General features: G+C 36.0%; 1 protein-coding gene across 9 annotated transcripts in view; it reads right to left on the reverse strand.

Annotated features, from left to right (window-relative positions):
- NBEA (neurobeachin) overlaps positions 1-22177 on the reverse strand; it is a 678194-nt gene that overhangs the window by 74160 nt on the left and 581857 nt on the right. For all 9 annotated transcript variants that reach the window (XM_032314437.1, XM_032314438.1, XM_032314436.1 and 6 more), the window contains 2 exons: positions 20133-20245; positions 3795-3935 (listed from right to left, as the gene is read on the reverse strand). In XM_032314437.1, coding sequence (XP_032170328.1) covers positions 3795-3935; positions 20133-20245 — 254 coding nt within the window. The remainder of the gene's footprint in view (positions 1-3794; positions 3936-20132; positions 20246-22177) is intronic.

The following is a 22177-nucleotide window of genomic DNA, read 5'->3' on the forward strand; positions in this document are numbered from 1 at the left end:
ATTAATTCCACCTGTTTTTTTTTTACTCTTAAATGTGGCTACTAGAAATTTTAGATTATGTAAGTGGCTAGCATTTTATTTCTATTGTGCAGCACTGTTATAGATAATACTAAAAGGGATTTATAGAATAAATATGAACAGAATTTATGCCATATTCTTATACTGATTCAAATTTGTACTCCATTTCACTGGAATAATAAATCAACTTAAGGATGAATTGTGATTTGTGATTTGAGAAAGAATTTAACTTTATCAGGGATACTCAAGTCTTAAATCAAGCTGTTGCTAGCAAGTATTTTTTTACAGATTTATTTATTTATTTTTGAGGGAGTACACACATACATGTGCAAGTCGGGGGGAGGGGCAGGTGGTGGGAGAAAGGGGGAACCCTCAAGCAGACTCCCTGTTGAGTGCAGAGCCTGACACAGGCTCAGCTCCAGGACACTGAGATTATGACCTAAGCTAAAACCAAGATTTAGATGCTCAGCCGACTGAGCTACCCAGGTGCCCTAATAGCAAGTATTTTTACAGACTCACATAAGTAAGTAATAAATCTGACTTCAGACTAATTTGATTACACATAAACTATTGAATATCAACTTATATATGTCAAAATGTTATCACATATATACTCTCAATTAATTATCAAACAATCCAGTTTTATGATAATGTTCTTTCTGAAACGATTTCGGACATTTTTTTTTTTTTAATCACCAAAATAAGAGGTGTCTCACTCTCCCCATGGCCATGGTTCACTAGCAATGATTGTCCTTGATGGAATCCAAAGACATCCTTGATGTGAAAAGGCCTCCCAGGATGAGTATCTCTGGCTTCACTGCTTTCTAAAAATTTCCTTCTCTAACAGTTTTGGAAGTCCCTTTGAGCGTGAACTCTATGTCACCAAATAGACTGGGCTGATTAGGAAGTATATCTAAAAGGCAGTGTAAGCCTGGGTATGTCTTTCCTTGCCCTGTAGAGTGAATTCTGGGCAGCAAATATAACTTGAACTTTATTGACACTCTTTTTCTCTAGGCTTTTTTTTTTTTTTTTAATCCCTTCTGCTCATTTTGTTGTTTATAACATTTATAACATGCACTGCTAATCAGTCATTTCCCATTGGTGGTGGTAATGACCAAGAATTTGGTTTTATGATCTCGCCATTTGGTGATCAGAGAATTTATTAGTCTTTTTGTTTTCTTGTCTGCCTATTTGTGAGCCCAAATCAAATAAGAAGATATTTTATGTCCATTGTAAAGGACACCAGCTCCTTGAGATCTTGAATGGTAATTTTTTGTCTTCTGTGTTTTGTTTTGGCCTGTGGCTGATATTACAGGATAGCAGCTATAAGTTCTCAATATACCAGTGTGTCTGTAATTCAGAAAAGCTTTTAACTCCTGTGTGAGTGTGAAGTATTTTCCTACATCTGGAGAGTATTTAAAAAATTATTACAACCCATAAACTAAAGTGCTCTGTTCTGATTGGTTTATAGGGGTAACCAGGGACCTATTTGAATCTTATATTCCTCAAAAATTAACAGAAATAGAAATTCTTATTCTTTAAAATTGTTAGAGTTAAAAAATTTTCTTAAGAAACATTAGCTCAGAAACATTTTTATAAAAGAATCTAAGCTCGTGTAATTAAGGTGAACTTGTGGACAAATCAGACTAATAACTTCGGTCTAAAAAAGAAAGTTTTATGTATTTTCTTTTAGTTTATAATTACAGAGTTTATTTTTTAAATAAGATTTGGGCTTATTTTCTAATAGGCTAGTTAGATCTAAACTTTTTAAAACTACTTGTACTGCTTTAAGATGATAAAAATATAAAATTTCTGTTCAGTTAAACTGAGTCACAAATCTGACAAATCTTTTACTGTAATAACAGTAATTGTGTATAACATATTACCTATCAGTGATTTAAAAGTTACTTAAAAGATACTCACATTGTATTTGTTTTAAGTCAATTTGTCCCCATAACAGAAAGAATATTTGAGAAGGACCTCCCAACCAAAGCTGTCAGTTAGGTAGAGGAAAAAAAAATCTTTGGAAAATATAAAATGTGGTCTCACATACACCCATTTTCATGTACTCTATCTATGTGTTTCTGAGGTAAATCAGCTTCATGAAACAGAATGGTCTAAGGTATATTTTGGTAAGGGGAGAAGACATTGTTGATTGCACTGATTTATAGATTTGGTTTAACATTCTATAATACTCCTCAGTTGCTTATAGAAAAAAAAAAAATTCAGACCATCTGACTCCAGTAACTGTTCTTAACTAGACTGGTTTGAAGAAAGCAAGACTAAAGACTAAAGGCAAGAAGATTTGTTAAGGGCATTTTTCTCATCTAGATGAGAAAAATGGGAACCTAAACTAAGGAAATGCCAGAGTTAATAGAGCAAGGGGACAGATTGCAGACATACTTAGCTGGTAAAATCTAGCTGATGCGATGTCTGACTGGATATAACAGGCTGGTAAAATAGAGAAAATATCTAGATCAGGCAACTGGGTGAATGATCACACCATTTATTTAGATTGGAAATGCAGGAAGAACCAAAGATGAGTTCATTTTTGGAAATGGTGTACATGGTATTAGGAGGTGTTTAGGTAGAAATATCCAGTAGGCACTTTTGGAATTAAAAATAAAATGAGAATAAAAGCTGGGAGCCCAAGAAAAACGCCTGCAGTGAAGACAGAAGCTGGATGGCATTAGCTTATAATTAAATGGCATAGCCCAGATAAAGAATACAGAAAAATCCTAGGGCACAGAAACATCGAGGAAGAAAAAAATCTGAGCATGAGACTGAGTAGGGCAGTTAAGATGACAGGAAATGAACCAAGAGAGGATACTGTCTGAGGAGTCATGAAAAGGAAGAATTTTTTTTTCAAGATTTTATTTCTTTGTTTGAGAGAGAGAGAACACAAGCAGTGGGAAAGGGAGAGGGAGAAGCAGGCTCCCAACTGAGAGGGAGCCTGATGAGGGAGGGACTCCATCCTAGGACCCTGGGATCATGACCTGAGCCAAACGCAAACACTTAATCAACTGAGTCACCCAGGCACCTTGAGAGGGAAGAATTTTAAGAAGGAGAGAGTAAGGAATGGTGCCAAAAGCTTAAAATACACTGTGGTAAGAAATGGGAAGTTCTAGCCCCGTCACTTGTGACTTCCGCAAAAACAGTTCAGTAAAGGGGTAGGTGTGGAACCTAAATCAGCCCGGCTAAAGATTGAATGGGAGGTGATAAAGCAGAGAGGAGCACAGGACAGTGCAGTTTAGTGGAGGCTGTGCTGACATGTGGCTCTGAAGAAAGAGAACTGGGAAGTAACTGCAGGTTCGGCCAGGGTGCAAGGAAGCATGTCTGTGTGTGTGTGTGTACGTATGTGTGCACGTATGTGTGTACCTATGGATGTATACTTGTATTTGAAAGATCAGAGAGACTTGAATGTGTTAGGAGAAAGAGAAAGTCTTCAAAACATTTAGAAACTGTTCTTAAAGCATACTGCCCAAGAAGCAAGCTGGAGAGGGCCAGGGAAGAGAGCCAGCTTGTGACCATCGGTGAAAAAAAGAAACGGGACATTACGGATGCACTCCAAGAGTCTGGTTCCTCTTATAACTGGTTTAGGCTTAAGTAGCTCACAATAATCTATCTTCCTAACCCAATTTTGTAAATGAGAAAACTCATTTAAAAAAAAAAAGGATTCAGGTTTTACTAGAGTTTGAAATCTCGTTTCTACTTCACTGGCCTCTAATCTTTGTTTAAAACAAAAAACGGTATAGTAACTTAATGAAGAGACTCACAATTCGAACAAGCCAGGATAAGGTAGATGTTGCTGTTGAGTAGTGCGTATTATAATGGTAGGGGGGGCTTTGATCATCTTCCCATGTCTCATAACGCTCTGCATAAAACACAGCTCTCTTTGGGTTCAAAGCACCGATTGGCTGTAAGAAGAGAAAAGAAGCATTTCACTTAATACAGTTATATTAAGCATGCTATAACTCTTTATGCTAAAAGTATTTACTGTTAATTCATTTTAACCCTAGAGCATACAAAATTTTGTATTATATTTTATCAAATTTGATTTTAATATTAATTATGGATCATGACACACGTCAACAATCTCTCAGGAAGAGACGTCTCTGAATTTTGCGAAGTTTCTGGATTTTACTAAAAGTTTCAGTAAACTGGATTACTAGGATGATCCAGTTTAAACTGTCAAGGCAAAACCAAGACTTTTAATGTCATTGTCCTGCCTACTTATTAATAACCATAATGAATGTTTAGCTTGATCATAGGAAATCCAAGGAGGAGAAGGTGAAGCAGTTGACCATGTAACAACCATATTAGAGAAAACCTCCTTTTACCAAAGGGCCACCCACAGTGCAAAAGATAATAATCACCCACACGGAAACCCTGTTGGAAGGCTGGTTCCATTTTTTATTATACAAATGGCGCATACATCTTCTTTATTAAGTGAAACTACAAACCTAAGGCTGATGAAAATAATCCAGACAATTCCCAAGTTCCTAGAAAGCATTTTGTAAAGCCACTAAGACCTTCCTATCATCCCAATGATGACATTAATCCCTGGAGTGGAGCATACAGTAAAATGCTCAGGATACAATATACATAGATTATTTCCCCCCTCAAAAAAGTGTGGGTTAATTGGATCATTGCCTCAAACTTCTTAGCACACCTACCTAATCATTAAAAGAATTTCTAGCATATAGTCCTCATGATTTCAAATAAGAAACTGTTTTAGCTTCAATTTCTTGATTTTGGTTTATGGGACATGGAGTCCATTCTCATGATACCTAATAGCTACGTTATTTTGCTTTAGGATGCATACTATTATATATAAATATTTATAGAGAAAACAAGATGAACACTAAGTATAATATAGAACTCCTTTATTCAAAATTTAATATTACTAGTTAACTATGAAGTTTCCCCCAGGGCTTAATTTTAACAAGAGAAGTAGTAGAAAATTAGTGTTTCAATGGGACAAATAATGTTACACAAGAGAGAAAGATTCATTTATAAATTGTTTGTAAGCTTTTTCTTTTGGTCCTATGGGACTAATTCAAATAACACAATGATGTCAGCAGTTAAAGGTCTGTTAGAATTTCCATAATAAACTCTTATTTGCAAGGGCTCTTATCTTTAATACTAAAATTATTTGTAAACTACGCTCATTTTTCTTTAACTTAATTATGACTTAACAAAAACTAAACAATTTAATTATTTTTAAAAATTTTTGAAAATGTTTAATTATTTAAAAATGTTTAAGAACTTTGGTTTAAATATACTTTTTAAATATTCTAAGGCTTACATTTTATTCTACATTAAATTTCACTGTTCATCTCTCAAATCTTTTTGCATAGATATCAAAAGGCAATATAATTTCATTAAATATCACATAGAATATTAATAACACTTAAAACAAATATATAAGTAATTTTTGGTAAAAGGATAGTTACCATAGTAGAAGGAATGTGAGCTCTTCCTGAATTGAAATAGTTTTTCATTTAAGAGAGCCAACATATCTTGTACTTTCTAAATGTGCAGACATCTGTTTTTCTTTCTCAATATTAAAAGACTATTTTTTCAAAGCATTTAAAATGTTTAATACTTTGTTCTCTCTTGAATAGGCTAATGGGTCTTTCACATGCATAAAATGGCTTCCAATAGGTAAGGATTGACCTTATCTGAGATTTTGTTTGTTCACACAAAAATTCTTGAAAAAGGAACAAGTCCTCCCTTTAATCTTTTCCAGCTTCTCACCAACTACCAGAAAAAGGATAAAGTAAATATTTACACTTTTTATTTTACTTGAGTTTCATCAAAGTCATTGTTTTGGAGTGTTTGACAGAGAGTAATACTTTGTAGGAAACAGTTGCACAGTATTAAGGTATACACATGCCTCCATTAGTAACTTCTTAAAATGAATTTCCAATTTTGAATTTTTATCTAATACATTTAGAAACTAATTTTGTATATAACAAGATGTAAATGATCTAGTTTGTACTTATTATTTTTCTATTATTTTGCTCTAGTAATCAGGAAGCAATAACTCATCTGAAGGCAAAATGCTTGAAAATGTCTGGAAAACAAAAATATCATCACAGATGATGTATTTTCTTATGGGATCCAAACACACAATATCTATCTATTTATCTGCCCCCTGTCTACCTGTCCATCTATCATCTACCTGCCTATAGTGATCTACTTACCTGTGTATAAACTGATATGGTTGTGTTTGTTATCCTTTTAAAATTTGAGCAAATAATGCAGTGTCAAAGCCATTTGGATATAGCAAACGAATAAGGTAGGAAATCCGGCGAAACAGTAAAACTCTGCTTAATAAAATGTAGAAGCTTATTTTGTAATCTTTTTCAATTTTTACCATAATTGCCATAGTAATGATTACCAGTTTTCTCTCAAACAGTAGGCTTTTAGGAACGGCCACTTCTATGCTTTTTAAGTGTTCCCAGATGAAAAGGTTTACCTGAAAGTTTAGAACTTGCTATTAGATGTATTATGATTTTGTTTTTGTTGGTTTGTATGCCATGACTTGACACTAAGAAATAAAATAATGCAGACAACAAGGCAAAAATTAAAAACAAAAATTCCACCTATGTAGCATTTTTATTATAATTCAGTTTCTCAAACTGCTACAAAGCCTACATAGCTTCCAAAATAACTATTTTCAATATAAAATTGATGGAAAATCATACATATTAACATTACCACATCTACATAAAACAACAGAATTTATCAAAGAATCAGTGTTGAGGATATTCTCTACTTTATTACTCAATTTCCCCTGTTTGAATATTAAAGAGAGAAATTTGTCTCTGTCTTAAGTACCACAAAAAGCTTTGTTTTCCTGAAAACAAACAAACAAACAAACAAAAAGCAAAAAAAAACCCTGTCTTTATTATATGGAACAAAGATCCTGACAGATACTCATGGAGATTTACATTATGAAAGGCTCTGAGAAATGTTATAAACAGAATTAGTTAATCTTGTTCACTCCAGTATTTACCATTTTTTATTTTTACTAGATCCTCATCATATTTTGTTTTCATAATAACTATTAATAGGCCATAGCACTAGGGCTCCTTGAAAAGTTCTGGTTAGAATCCTTATGGTATGCATTTCTGAGTGTGAACTTTTTCTTTGATTATATTTTCCTATTTTCCTTCCTTTTCTGTTCTCTTAGTCTTGATTGATCAACACGATTCTCTTTCATGAAACCTTACAAGTTTTATCAAGTGCATTTTATGGGATAGGTATATAAATTAAAGAGGTGAAAACAACAAAGACGATTTAAATAAAAAATACTAATTGGGTAAATGGTACTTTATGAAGCATTCAAAGAACTTTAGGGGATGTGAAAGTCTGGGCACATAGCTGGATTATTTGAATAAATAAAGAAATAAAAAATAAATGTGGACTGACTTGAGGTGCAGTCAATGCCATTAAAATAGATTATAATTTTTAAGACTAAAAAAGGTTTTCAAGAGGAATCAGAGGTCCAATTAAAGTAATATTAATAAAACTGAATTCTGGTATTTCAAAAAAAAAAACTTGAAAATGCTCATTATGTTGATGGTATTAGGATTCTACTTACATATATAAAATGTTTGTGAGCTCACTATTGCTAGTGTTCTCTGCTGCAAATGCTGATGGTACTACGTACTTACAACAGATACTGTTTTCACATCCATTTTCTGGATTGATTTGTGTAAGTCTTGAGGTGGGCAAGGCATTCATTCTGAACCTAATTTCATGAAAAGGAAACAGGTACGTGGGTCTCTACTCTTTCCACAACACTGCAGTGCCATTTCATGGCGAAATAGGAAATTCTGATCTTGATGTTGTTTTTTTCGTCTATAACCGCGTACTTAATTCCTAAACCATCATGGATCTTCAGAAATTGGAGTACACCCTACAGGCCTGCAAGTCCAGCTCCCTCACAGTATAGATGAGAACAATGAAGAAACGTCCAGTCAAGACTGCACTGCTAGTCAGAGGCTCTACGTTTTGCAGAACCAGCTAAAGCTTTGTGCCAGATACAGCTGGGAGCGGGATATAGCTGACTGATGTTTGACTTCATCTCAATACTTTCAACACATCTGAGCTTCTAACATATTGAAGTTATCTTGTTATCTTTCATTATAATAACCAAGAGCTTGGGAATCCTGAGAAGAGGCTTCAAGAATTCTTGTCCTTTCGGGGCACCTGGGTGGCTCAGTGGGTTAAAGCCTCTGCTTTCGGCTCAGGTCATGGTCCCAGGGTCCTGGGACCGAGCCCCGCATAGGGCTCTCTGTTCAGCGGGGAGCCTGCTTTCTTCTCTCTCTCTGCCTGCCTCTCTGCCTGCTTGTGATCTCTCTGTCAAATAAATAAATAAAATCTTAAAAAAAAAAAAAAAGAATTCTTGTCCTTTCATTTTTTTTTCAGTCATGAGCTATATATATGTATCATCATTCTTAAAATTCTCAGGACAACATAGAAATCATACCCACACATGCTTCTGTGCTCAAGGAAATGCCCTGCCTCTCTTCTTATCTGACCAGAGAATTTCAATGTATTCTTCTCATAGCAGCTCAAATTTCATCTGTGAAGCCCTAAATGACATTCTCTGATAATAGGCAAATCTATAACTTCCTTTTACCAGAAGGCTAGCCCTTCAAGGCAATGGTTTTTACTCATTTCTATGTTCGGAGCACTTGATACACTACTTGGCTCTTTTCAGGTATGTAATAAATGCTGAATGAATGAAGATTGAATGATCTGATTATATAACATTAGTTAAGTATGTAATCAATTTCGTGGGGGACGAGGGGCTGAGGGAGAAGGACAGAGAGAACCTCAAGCAGGCTCCACACCTAGTGTGAAGCCTGAGATCATGACCTGAGCCAAAATCAAGAGTTGGACACTTAACTGACTGAGCTACATAGGTGTCCCTGATGATATAACATTTAAATTTCAAAAAGGAAACTTCAGACAAAAATTTTAGGCAAAATCAAAAGACAAATAACAAAGTGAAAAATATTTATAGCCCTCACGATAAAGGGCTAGTTTCCTTAAAATGTGAGCTCTCACAAATCAGTAAGAAACTAATGAATAATCGAGTTGAATAAATGAGCAAATGAGATGAACAGGCAATTTACAAAAGCAAATCTTCAATATATGTAGGAAAAACAGCACTAGTTCACACAATATAATTATATCCAATATAATGGATAACTATTCTTTTTCTGTTCACCATGCATTACTCCTTCTTCCTTTATGAACCACTCCTTCCCTACTCTTGGTATATCTGGTTCAGGTGGGCTGACTCCATTATCTGATTCCCTCAGTGGGCATGTGATCCAGAATTGGCAATCAGCATATTCTATCCACATGGCCACTAAGATTAGTAGAGAAATGGGCAGATGATTCAAGTTGCTCTAATGAAACTCTGCTGAGACTCTCTGGGAAAGAAGCTTTCTCTTTTTCTAGTGGAATTACTATAACATAGTGAAGCCTGTCTGAAAATGAAAAATACCATTTTTCATGGAAACGAAAAATGGAAAGGAAAAATACCAGAGATGCAGCATCCTATGACATTGGTGAGTTTCCTGAACAAACCAATCCCTGAATCCTAAGTTATGTGGGCCAATAAAAAAATTTCTGTTTTTAAATTATAGCCAGTTTAAGTTGATTTTATTTCCTTATAGTTAAAAATCAGAAGTACATGGCAAGTTTTAAAACGTCAAAAAAAAAACGAGTTTTATTCATTAGATTGTCAAAAATTAAGTTTCACAATACTCAGTGTTGGCCAGGAAATAGCAAAACATGATATGTCATAATACTGTTGGTGGGAATATAAATTGGTATACATTTCTCGTGGGGCAAAGTGGTAATATTTTTTTAAAAATATTCACTTGCTTTTGATCCAATTATTCCACTTCGAGGAATTTATAATATGGAAAGATTCAGATACAAGGATATTTATATTTCTTGCAACATTGCTTGAAATGGCAAAACAAAATGAAACAGAAACTCCCCACAAAACTAGAAATAGTCTAATCCAGTAAGGCACTAGTTAAATAAGTGATGATATACTCATACTACTGCATACTTTGCATCTAATTGAAAAGGCTGATTTGGAAAAAACTCCCAGATAAACTCATTCAATAAATATTGAGTGCCTACTATGTGTCAGTAATTACTCTAGGCTTACAATAAGATAAATGAGGTTGCTGTTCTCATGATGCTTCCTGTGTGTGTGTGTGTGTGTGTGTGTGCGCGCGCGCGCGTGTGCGCACGCCTTTAGAGGCAAAGACAGATAGAATCTAAATAAACAATTAGGTAAATGAGAAAAATATCAGAGGTAAGTGCTCTACCGGCAAAACAGAATGGGACAGTAGCGACCGGGTGATACGGACGGCATCTCTCAAGGAGAACCTCTAGGCAGAGATTATATGTAGTTCAGAAACGAGAGAATTCAAGACAGAGGAAAAGCTAGTACAAAGGCTTCTGAGAGGCCTGACTACCAGGCTCAGGGAACAGAAAGAGAGTGTGACTGAAGCACAGTAGACGAGAGGAAGGGATTAGGAGATGACGTGAGAAAATAGGTAAAGGCATATCATATGGTTTTGCAGATCAGGGAAATGAACTATAAATGAAAATTTTATGGTAAGTGAAGGGGAGAGTCACTGAATGCCTTTAAGCAGGAGATAACCAAGATCTGAGTTAAGCTTTAAAAAGGTAACTCCAGGGGTGCCTGGGTGGCTCAGTGGGTTAAAGCCTCTGCCTTCCGCTTGGGTCATGAACCCGGGGTCCTGGGATCGAGCCCCGCATCAGGCTCTCTGCTTGGCAGGGAGCCTGCCTCCTCCTCTTCCTCTCTCTCTGCTTGCTTCTCTGCCTACTTGTGATCTGTCTGTCAAATAAATAAATAAAATCTTAAAAAAAAAAAAGGTAACTCCAATAGGTTTGTGGAGAATGGGTTACAGGTAATATTAAATCATTATTATGAGTACTAGGGTTGAAAAAAGCCATTAGCATCATAGCAATATCAGCATCGTAGTCTTATCAATGACTTATAAAAATAGTATTATCAATAGCTTTCTAAAAATTCTGAGTACATAAGTAATATATTTTTGCTAACTATTCAGAGAAAAAGTTTGAAGAATATACATAAAACATAAAATTATAAAATTAGTTGCCTCTGCCTGCCCCTCTCCCTGGCTCATTCTCTCTCTCTCTCTCTCTCTGTCTCCCCCTCGCTAAATAAATAAATAAATAAAATCTTAAAAAAAAAATTTGGTTTATCCTGCATATAGAATGTTAAGGGCTTTTCTCAGTTATAGGACCCAGAAAAATCTTTCAAATATGAACATTTAAACTTTTATAAATTTTAGGGTTTTTTGTTTTGTTTTGTTTTGTTTAGAAAAAGAGCAAGAGAGAGTGTGTGTAGGTCGGGAGGGGCAGAGCGATAGGGAAAGAGAATCTCAAGCAGGCTCCACACTCAGTGCAGAGCCTGATGTGGGGCTTGATCTCACTACCCTGAGAGATCACAGAGGGAGAAGGAGAAACAGGCTCCCCATTGAGCAGGAAACCTGATAAGGGACTTGATCCCAGGAGCCTGGGATCATGACCCGACCTGAAGGCAGACCCTTAACCTACTGAGCCACCCAGGGGCCCCAGAAAGGTTGTTGTCTTAAACAGACAAAGTCCCCCCTTTGCAATTTTATGCACAGAATGGCATCATCAGGTGAATTTCAGCTAATCACCATATAATTCCCACATACATGCCTAAAAAATGGAACCTGAAGTAATGAAGTGTTAATAAAAGTCAGTGTTAAGATTTATACTTTGCTGGCTATCTTTGAGTGCAATTCTTTTCATATTTTTTCCTAGGGTAAATAAACATGACTAGTTACATTATGGGGAAGCAGACTTTGAGCCAAAGTTGAATTTTGATGAGCACAACGTATTAGCATATTCACAGTTATGTTTGTTCCATGTAGGACTGAAGTCTTTGGAGGTAAAGAATCGCTGACTTGGTATATTTCTTTGCACCCTCTGCTCCTATCACATGGCTGTCCAAAGTGCAGGGCATTTAGAAAAGGTGGAGGGCACCTAGAAGATTAACTAATCACTGTAGTTTGGTTGTGTGTGTATTTTCTTAAAGTATATTCTACTTCCCTACTATAGAGAAATAATAGGTAACAAATGCAAGGAAATGCAACTTACAAAGCCCGTGCAATTCATCCTAATGTTGTGAAGATAAAATGAGAAGATCTATGGAAGATGCTTAGCAGGGTGCCTGGCTATATAATAAGTACCTGTCAGTTACTGGCTGGTGTTATCACTGTCCCAGGATAATTCCTAAGAAAATCAGTTTTAAATATTTTAGTGAAAAGTAACCAGTTTTGACATAAAAGCAATGGAGGTATAATTAAGTACCTTAAATCTTCATGTGTCAGTTCTAAAAGCTTTCTAAATATTAAGTAGTACAATGATGAGCCTGTTGAGGAGTTTCAAGATCATCTCCACTGGATCTCCTGTTTCAGCTGGAAAGAAAGGTTAAAGGAGACAGACTCTGGCCTAGGTTTGCCGTGATGCTGCTGTACTTGAGATGTGACACCAAAGTGCGCAAGCAAGCTCTCTTTCCTTCTCTGTAGGTAGTATCTAAGAGCAGACACTACAGAAACGCTCCTATTGTTTCCAGCTCCTCCTCTAACAGCTTAAAGTTTTCCTTTCTTTTAAACATTTCTTTCTTTCTCTCTCTCTTCTTCCTTCCTCCCTCCCTGCCCCTCTGTCTCTTTTTCTCTCTCCCTCTTTTCTTTTTCCCTTCCCTTTTCCTTCCTTGTTTCCTTCCCTTTCCCTTTTCTTTCTTCTTCTCTCCCTTCCTTCCTCTCCCCCTCTCTCTCTTTCCTCCTTTCTTTCTAAGTAATCTTTCACCTAACATGGGGCTCAAACTCATGACCCTGACATCAAGAGTCTCAAGTAGTACAAATACTGGGAGCCAGCCGGGCACCCTAACAGCTTAAAGTTTTGAAAGCAGGATGGGCTCTAGTATTTTCTCTCTTTCTCTCTCTCTCTGAAAGGGAAGAACAACTGGCTAACTGGGAGAGAACTAGAAAAGAGACTCTAAGGGAGGACATTTAGTATAATCAGGTGGAGCAAGCGACCAGTTTGGGACTTCTGTGTAAAACCTCAAAATGCCCTATTACATATCTCCAACAAACAGTGGAGATAAAAACAAAGAGCACCTTACTCTTTTTGGTTACCACAGTGTCTGTTCTTTGTCTACACTTACTTGTTTTTTTTCCTTTCAATTAGAAGGAAAAGAACTTAATATGCCACCAGGTAAACCAAACATGACTTGTAAACCCTTAAGAGCATGGACCAGTTCTGTCTTTTTATCTCCGGTACCCGGCAAACACAGGTGTGGAATAAAGGTTTGTGTAAGGAAAGAACAAATAAATGAATAAAATTATCTACTTCAATAAATCCAATTCTGAAATTGGTACCTTTTTGCATTTCCCCCCCAAGCTGGACCCTCATCTTGGCTTATTCCATGAGTTTAAGACAGTATTCAAATATTGCCAATCAATATTCTGTCTTCAACATTTCAATATAAGCAAGCCTAACAAAAACAGTTTTCAGATTGGGTTGTATGTTAAGGTGACATTCAACATATATTTAGAATATTTCAAATTTGGCAGTAGGCTTTTTGGCAGATGCTATAGAATCTGCCTTCTGTCTTCTACCAGGTTTTCTATCATCATAGTCAGCTACTAATACACTTAATCATTTTGCCCATTCTTCACACACTATTGTTAAAACCCAAGCATTTAGGGAGATTGTTATACTAGGGTATATAGAATGAATTTCATTTTAGATACTGTTAACCGAAGATGAAAAAGAAAGACAAAATAACTGCAGAAACTTGCACCACATTGCTGAATCGAGCACTCCCCACCTTAACGACGCACACCCTTCTCTATGTGGTATATAGACATTTGGCAGTAGTATCAGGGGTGCATGGCTGAAGAGTATTCACACTTCAGTGCCTCCATTTGCATTCTCACATTTCAAAGCCTCAAGGCATTATCACTTCCTTTTTTTAAGTGGCATAATAATTTGGGAAAATGGTTATGCTTATCATCATCTGTCAGTCAAACAACTCCTGTGTTAACAAAATATATTTTTTCCACTCAGTGAATGGGTGTGTGTGTGATGTCTTACGCTCATGTCAATATTAGCAGGACTTGGCTTTGTGATGAAACTATTTCATTTATCAGAGGGCATGACTGGGAAATAGGAAAATTCCATTTACACTTTAATGAGCAGAGGCTGCGCTTCACGTCAAAGTCTTGTAACCACTGTAATTTAAGAGCAAAGTTCATATGAGTATATGTAAATAACTCAAGCACTGGTGTGTATCATGTTTTAAGATAGATTTCACCACGAGGTCACATCTCCATAAGGAAAATCTCGATACATGGAGGGAAAAATTGTCTACACCCACTGCTGGTTGAATATTGAAGAGATAAGTCAATGACATATTGTTTCATTTGCTGTCCATCATGCCAAACGAGAAACATAACCTCTAACCTGTACATGTAATAAATAAAACTTGAAAGTCTGAGGCCTAATCAAATGAGGGATCCAGTAAATTTTACTGATAAAGAATTTTCATTGTTCCTGTGCTCTTCATTCACTGAACTGGGTTAAGGAAAGAACATGAATATTATAAATATAATAAAATAGTTTAGTCTAAATAAATGTGCCTCTCAAGTTTCAATAAATATTTAACTTCAGCATCTCGATGTTTATAGTTCAGAGAAGTTGACAATTTAAAGAGATGCCAAAGCAATTACTTATTGCATGAAAATGTGACTTTATATTTTATTAAAAGGTATTGCTTTTTATTTTATTAGAGCAAAATTAAATCAAGCAATCTTTCCCTATATTTTTTTCAGTTGCACAAACAACAGTGAACCCTCAGCTGACAGTCACGGAAACTGGCTTTGTAGCTCCCAGTCACTGAATGCCACTAGCGAGCCAGGCGTGCCACTAGGTGCCTTTCCTACATTAGTGCATTTAAGTCTTTCAGAAACCGTGTTATGTAAGTACTACTGTGCTTATGTTAAAGAAGAGGAGAAAGAAGTTCACAGAGCTCTCTCTCAGAGGGGCTCTAAGAGAATAAACCAGGACTGTGAACATAAAATGAGGGACAAGCTGTAAGAAGCCCCTGAAACTTGAGGGGCTTTGAAGTTTAAGCTTCATGAGCTTTTTGGCAAATTTATCTCTGATTCCACCTAATATTCATATATTAAACTTGTATGTATGTAATAAAAAGCTACTGCCTATCGGCTGTTTTTCCCTCATAACCAGTAACTATTCCTTGAGGGTTAGGACTATATTTTAAAGTCTTCTTAGCACCTTGCAAAGCTCCTTTTATGAAGTAGCTCGGTGCATATAAACCTGTAATTTATTTGCTATTCTCTAGATTATAGAAATCGGAAAGAAGAAGCTCTCAGATACACTATTTTCCACTTTATAACAGAGAGTTGTTTGCTGACCACAACTCAGTCCCCTTTCTTTAGGAAACAGAAACCCAAATTTCCTTTGGTCAACTCTCAGCCCATCCTTCTTTGACAGGTGTCTGGTGTGATCCTGACTACCACTGACTCCAACCATGGGAAATAATTGGCTTATCTCATCTCCAGTGAACATATTCTACTGCTGTTAAGCAGCACCAATGACACACTAGGAGGCATTTTTGGGGTTTCTAAAAAAGAAAAGTTTTTCTCTCTTCCGTGAGCATGACTTTGGTGAGATACTCGCTCTTTCATTGGGTTGTATGATGTGAGGTCTGGAACTGAGGCACCTGTTTTACTTCTATACTGTCCACAAGTTCTAACTGATGACATAGAATTTCATGAAGCCAGTGTAGTGTGGGGATATAAAGATGAAAATATTTTGATATTTTTTAGGATTATATATTTTATTTATTGTATATTTCAAAGATTCTTAATTTTTTACTCTTTCAAATAAAGAATAGATTCTAAAGATTTGAGAACATAAAAATCATTTGGGGCTTCAAATGTTGTTTAATGAAACAAATTCTAGAATTATTCATTACTACAAATTATTCCACGGGTCACAATCTTTGCTTAGGAACAACTTCTTTTGCTCTTAGAGATCTTTTAGAGGGTTCCTGGTTAATAACAACATTCAGATATTTAAATTCTTGCTTGAGCTTCTGAAGATTAACAAACTTTCCATTAAAAATTTCTTACTGTAGTACTGATTATACCTACAAGAATTTCATGTGCTTCTTAGTGGTCATCTCATTACAATAATATTTCATTATTAATAGTTTGTCCTTCCAATTATATTATTATACTTTAAATGTCACTTTCCTGTTAGGTGTATAATATGACACATTTTCATACATTAAAATATTGTTTATTAATGATTTTTCTACAGGATAGTTTTGAGTTTCTAGCCCATTTGTAAGAAGTTCCTATTAAGAAATTCAATGAAGCATGGGAACAAAGCAAGAGTAATTTATTAACACATCAGGAGGCTTTAATTTGCTAACATTTTCCTATCATGTTAGTCTGACAGAATATAAAGAACAAATTACTAAAGCATGGAACATAGCAGAACTGAAAAAAAAAAAGCTATCTATCTTTTAAGAGCTCATGGGTTCAAATGTTCACAACATGAAGGACTCCATGGTTAGTACTCACTCTGCCTTGTCTATTTACCTCTTCTACTTACTTAACATTATATAAACTCAGGAAAGCACACGTGAGTTACAAACGGAAATATTCTGCCAAAAGGAACACAGATTAAATGGTTCAGCATTAAAAACCTGAAGAATGTTTACACATTCTAGTTACTTTAGAAAGAGTGATTTCCTCCTTTAGTTTATGTCATCTTTTCTATATGATATACTAAAATTTTTTGTATGATAAACTAAAAATCCATAATTACTAGTAAATACTTTACTGTATGCTTTCTCTTATCTATATTAATCATAATGAAGGCTGTACTTTCTTTGGTTGGGACAGTGTTGCAAGAACACTAGAGTCCCGTGTCTTCGAGTAGTTAAGTATGAACTCTCCAATTTGGTACTGTCTCCACTACACTGTCGATATGCTGGCCTCAGATTTCTGGTAACTACCTGAGTTTTCATCTCAACTCTGGACTGGACTCTTCCCAAAAAGGGCTGTGACTAAGTCTGTTTTATCAACTCCTGTAGATCCTTTCAGCTAGTACAGTGCTTGACATATAGGAAGTATGTGATAAACATTTATTGACTAAAAATAAATAAATAAACAGAGGAAGTAAAGGAAACTTAGTTGAGAATTTCCTATCACCACAATATTCTAGTTCATTTCAAAGAAAAAGGCCTTCCTTCCCTGTTTTTAAAGTAATTAAAAAAAAAAAATCTAACATAGCCATAGTGGTAGTCAGCTCTTGAGGTTTTAATACCATGTATCATGCTACTTGAGAATCTAAAAAATTGTACTGTATATATATTTTATAGTGACTAGTGTATAACAGTCATTTGAATAATGCTAAATAAAACATACATGGACAAGACTGTGTTAAAGAACTATTCTGACAGGGGCGCCTGGGTGGTTCAGTGGGTTAAAGCCTCTGCCTTTGGCTCAGGTCATGACCTCAGGGTCCTGGGATCTAGCCCGGCATCGGGCTCTGCGCTCATCAGGGAGCCTGCTTCCTCCTCTCTCTCTCTCTGCCTGCCTCTCTGCCTACTTGTGATCTCTCTCTGTCCAATAAATAAACAAAATCTTTAAAACAAAAAAACTAGTCTGACAGTTTTTATCCTCACACTGATGAGTTAGTTTGGTTTTGTTTTATAACCAAAGATTATACCGTAACTTTGGCAAGTCATTTCAAAAATGTCTATCTTCAAACATTAAGATCCTAATATGAATATAACAGTATGTATTTGTCATCAATATTTGAAAGAGAATTCAAAACATATGACCTCTATCAATGATTTACATCATTTTTAAACATACAGTGTCGGTGTTCACTAGTATTGATAGGCTAAGCACTATCCCAAGTTCTTTACACTTTTTTTGTTTAGTTCTTATTAACTCATCAAATCCTCACAACAAGCCTATTATTATTGTCCCTATTTTACAGGTGAAGAAACTGAGGCAAAGAGATAATTAACCTTGTCTAAGACCCTGAAGCCAGTAAGTGGCACAATTAAGACTTGAACCCAGTCCATCCAGCTCGAGCGTTCTCATTCCTAACCACTACTCTTATGTAGATCTCTCTATAAAATATTGGACCTTATTATTTTACTTTGCAGAGACTGGTTTTATGATTCAGATACTTTATAACTGGATTTGCTCCAGGGGGCAGACCCCGTGAGTTACAGTACTTCCATCTATCTACCTGGGCCTGAATAATTAAATACTTGTCCATGGTAAATGACACAAGATTTTTTGTTCAGTTTATTTGAACTGGAAAAATTACTATATTTGAAAACCATATTGGAGTTCAGTTGCTCGTACTTTGTTTTCTCCCAGATGTGGGACTCTCAGTAAGGTGTAGACTAACTGACCTCTTATGGCCCTTTTGTACCTATAATATCATAAATAAAATTAGCAGTGAGCTAGCAACGGAGATTAGATAAGGAAGTCACATAAAATAACAGAATGAAAGAGTGAATGATAGATCAGGATATGCAAATATTAGTACACGGGCTTCAAAATGGGCTGAGAAATATTCCATGTGTAATACTAATAGCTAATAATCACGAAGTGCTTCAATGCGCCAAGAACCATGTCACATTCTTGATGCACATGTCATTTGATTTTTGCAACTGTGTGGCTTAGGATAGTAGTGCTGTTCTCCTGTTACAAATGTGGAAACGCAGGCTAAGGAAAAGTGACTTCAGGTCACATAGCTAGTAAGCAGTGGAATACAAAACGTCAGCTTAGGTAGGTCTAGTTCTCAAAGGCAAGAGAGCAGGCAAGAGAAGGTGTGCTGAGTGAAAAACCATGTGCAGAATCATTTCTAAACCAGTTGCAATGGTTATGCTCTCAGCCCTCCCCCTACCCAACCCAAATATTCACCCGTACGCCTTGTATGGCCTTGTATGGCCACCAAGTATGTCCACCAAGTATGACAGAAAAGAGAATGAAGTGAGTTGGGAGAAATTGGAGGGGGAGATGAACCACGAGAGACTGTGGACTCTGAGAAACAAACTGGAGGTTTTGGAAGGGAGGGGGTGGAGTATGGGTGAACCTGGTGGTGGGTACTAAGGAGGGCACGTACTGCATGTTCATAAACAATGAATCTTGGAACACTGAAAAAATAAAAGAAAATTTTAAAAGAATAAAATTCAGTGAATGGGGGCTGAGGCTTAAAATGGCTGAAGTATACATATTAAACTTAATGGTCTGGCTCTGACATCAGCTTAGGCTACAGAGAAGATTTTGGGGGGCTCATTTCCTAATCCTTTACTGCACTTTCAATAATTAAGTACTCCACTTAAGTCTCCTCTGGACAAATGAGGTAAACTAATAGCAAATTTGCTTTTTATTCTTATCCCCCATTATGTAATTTTTATTTTGCCAGTTTTAGGGCCAAATCTTCTCTCTTGTATCTTAACAGATCTGTGATGAATTATTGTGTCCTACTTTCTTTTCACTAGGATGTTCCCCTATGTAGTGTGTGTGTGTGTGTGTGTGTGGTGTGTGTTATGGTCAAGATTACATGTCTTATCACCTAGGAAATATATCACAGAAATAATTTGCAACCACACCTTGTTCTAATTTCAGGTTTTTTACCTTGACCTTTACAACGAAGGATATCTGAGCAACCTCCCCTTACATCTGCTTTTTCTTAAATATGTATTGCATTTTCCCTATACTAGTACTCATTTATCTTCTTGTAGCTTAATACCTATGCTAAGAATTGATGAGATTTAGATGTTGACCACAAAATGAGAAGACCCAGGTTTTCTTTCTTATAAAGATTAATTGGCTATATTGGATACATATACATACCTGGTAGAAATACTTTGAGAATAAAGTTTTATGAAGAAAATTGACTTCAATATATTTAAAAGTTACCTTTGATAGATCCCTGAAGTTTCCTGGAAGAGTCAAGTCCAATTCTTCTGATTCATAGTTTGTTAGTACCCATGGAAACACGGGATATTGGTTCAGGTCATTATATGTCCGTCCTAGTAATGAAAAAGAGAAATGAAAATCTGTATATGCACTAAGTGCTTATGAATTGTTCTTGTTCTTATATAAGGAAACTATTGGATTTCAGAAGAGAGTAACTTATTTATTGAACTAATAAATTTGGTTTAATCAAAAGCACTCTAATCACAATGTATTTCAAGTGAATTCACTCAATAATAGTTAAGACACGAGTAACTAGAACTACTTTCTAGAATATAGACTTGTGGTAGAGACTGAGAGCCGTTTATTGTAATTCGTTTCTCTACTTGGTCTGGACCACATTTCTCAGCCTTCCTTACAAGCAGCTATAGGCATGGTATTCCGTTCTAATTGATAGAACTTGAGCAGAAGTTCTATGTCCCACTCCTGGTCCTGACTCATTGCAACCTGCCACCTGGGGACCTCCATTCTCTTTTCTGTGGATTCTGATGAAGACATTACCGGCATCTGAAAAGCAGAGCTTTGTTGGTGAAGACCCCCGAAAGTGATCACGGATGAGGAATCCTGCCAATCTGTACATTATTTGATGGTATTCTACTACAATGATTATATATCTAGAAGTTACATCGCCAGTGTAAAGAATATTATTTGAGCTTATACCAAGAATTACAAAAACAAGAATAACTTGAGAATGTACAAGTTAACAAGTCATCTGAAGCCAGTATGAAGAAGTTCAGAGGCAGATGTCTTGCGTATTGTCTTTTCACTCTTTTAGGTTGGTTCACACATTTTCTTTTTGTGTTATGTTGTTTCACTTCAGTGGAGAGTTGCTGCACCTTAGGTTGGGTTTGTTGTTTATTTTCTGATAGAATGACTTAAGAGGCTCAGGTAGGTTATGGAAGCACAGTGGGAAGGTAGAAAGTTTAGGAAGCACACGGAACTGGCTCACTCCCATAAACTGGTACTGGAATACATAGGATGAAATTAAGAGAATCACTCTTAAAGAAACGGGGCCAAAGGAAACTTTTGTTGCACAAGTTTTTTGTTTTTTGTTTGTTTTTGTTTTGTTTTGTTTTTGCAAAAATATGTTATAATCTGATCATGGGTAACTTTCTAAATTCCCATTTGAATTCATACAAAAGGGCGATTTCCCCAGTATTTAATGATACGGATTTCACCTAGAATGAATGCTTTGGTGCCCACAACACACAGAGCCTAAGAGTAATATAGATATGCATACATGATCTCATTTGGCATCAAGAATTGTCATTAAATGATACCTACTTTTTGTAGCAATTGGTTAACGTGGTTGTATAATAGGAAAAAAACCAACCCTGATCCAAGGGAGAACTAAATCTGCTACTACAAGCATCAGATCAAATTCATTCATTCATTTCATAAACATTGTAGCAGGTGAATATTTTATCTGTTAATGATACATTAACATTTTATCCACATTTTATAACAAAGTAATATATTGCTTTAAATGTGTAAATTGATGGAGGTAACAGATAGAAAGCAAGACATTCCTTCTACTTTGCACTTCCTGGACTGAGGTGAGAGGCAGGTTAGGGTCCCCTTTGTTCCCCCAGTACAGGGCTCATGCGAACACGACACAGGGGTTGCTGCTAATACACATCACTGTTTACTTGTCTGCTTCTGCATCACTCCGTGAACGCGTGAATGTAGAGTCTAGAGTTCTGTTTCATTTTTAATCTCAAACATACCATCTGCCAATAAATGTTTGTTGAAGGAATGGATACAGAGGTGATAAAAATGGGATAAGATGAACCAAATTTTAGGTGAACAAATAGCCAAATGAAAAAAAGGAAAATTGCAGGCTGGTGTCTTTGGTGGATGAGGGCTATGTAGGGTGAGAACAGTATATATGAGAGAGAGTGACACTGTGAACCTGCATGATAAGCTAGAAGGAGACTCTGCAGCTAGACAGCTCAGCCAACGAATGCACCTGTTTTATAAGTCCACTA

Source organism: Mustela erminea, chromosome 15, assembly GCF_009829155.1.
Source record: "Mustela erminea isolate mMusErm1 chromosome 15, mMusErm1.Pri, whole genome shotgun sequence".
NCBI classification, from domain to species: domain Eukaryota; kingdom Metazoa; phylum Chordata; class Mammalia; order Carnivora; family Mustelidae; genus Mustela; species Mustela erminea.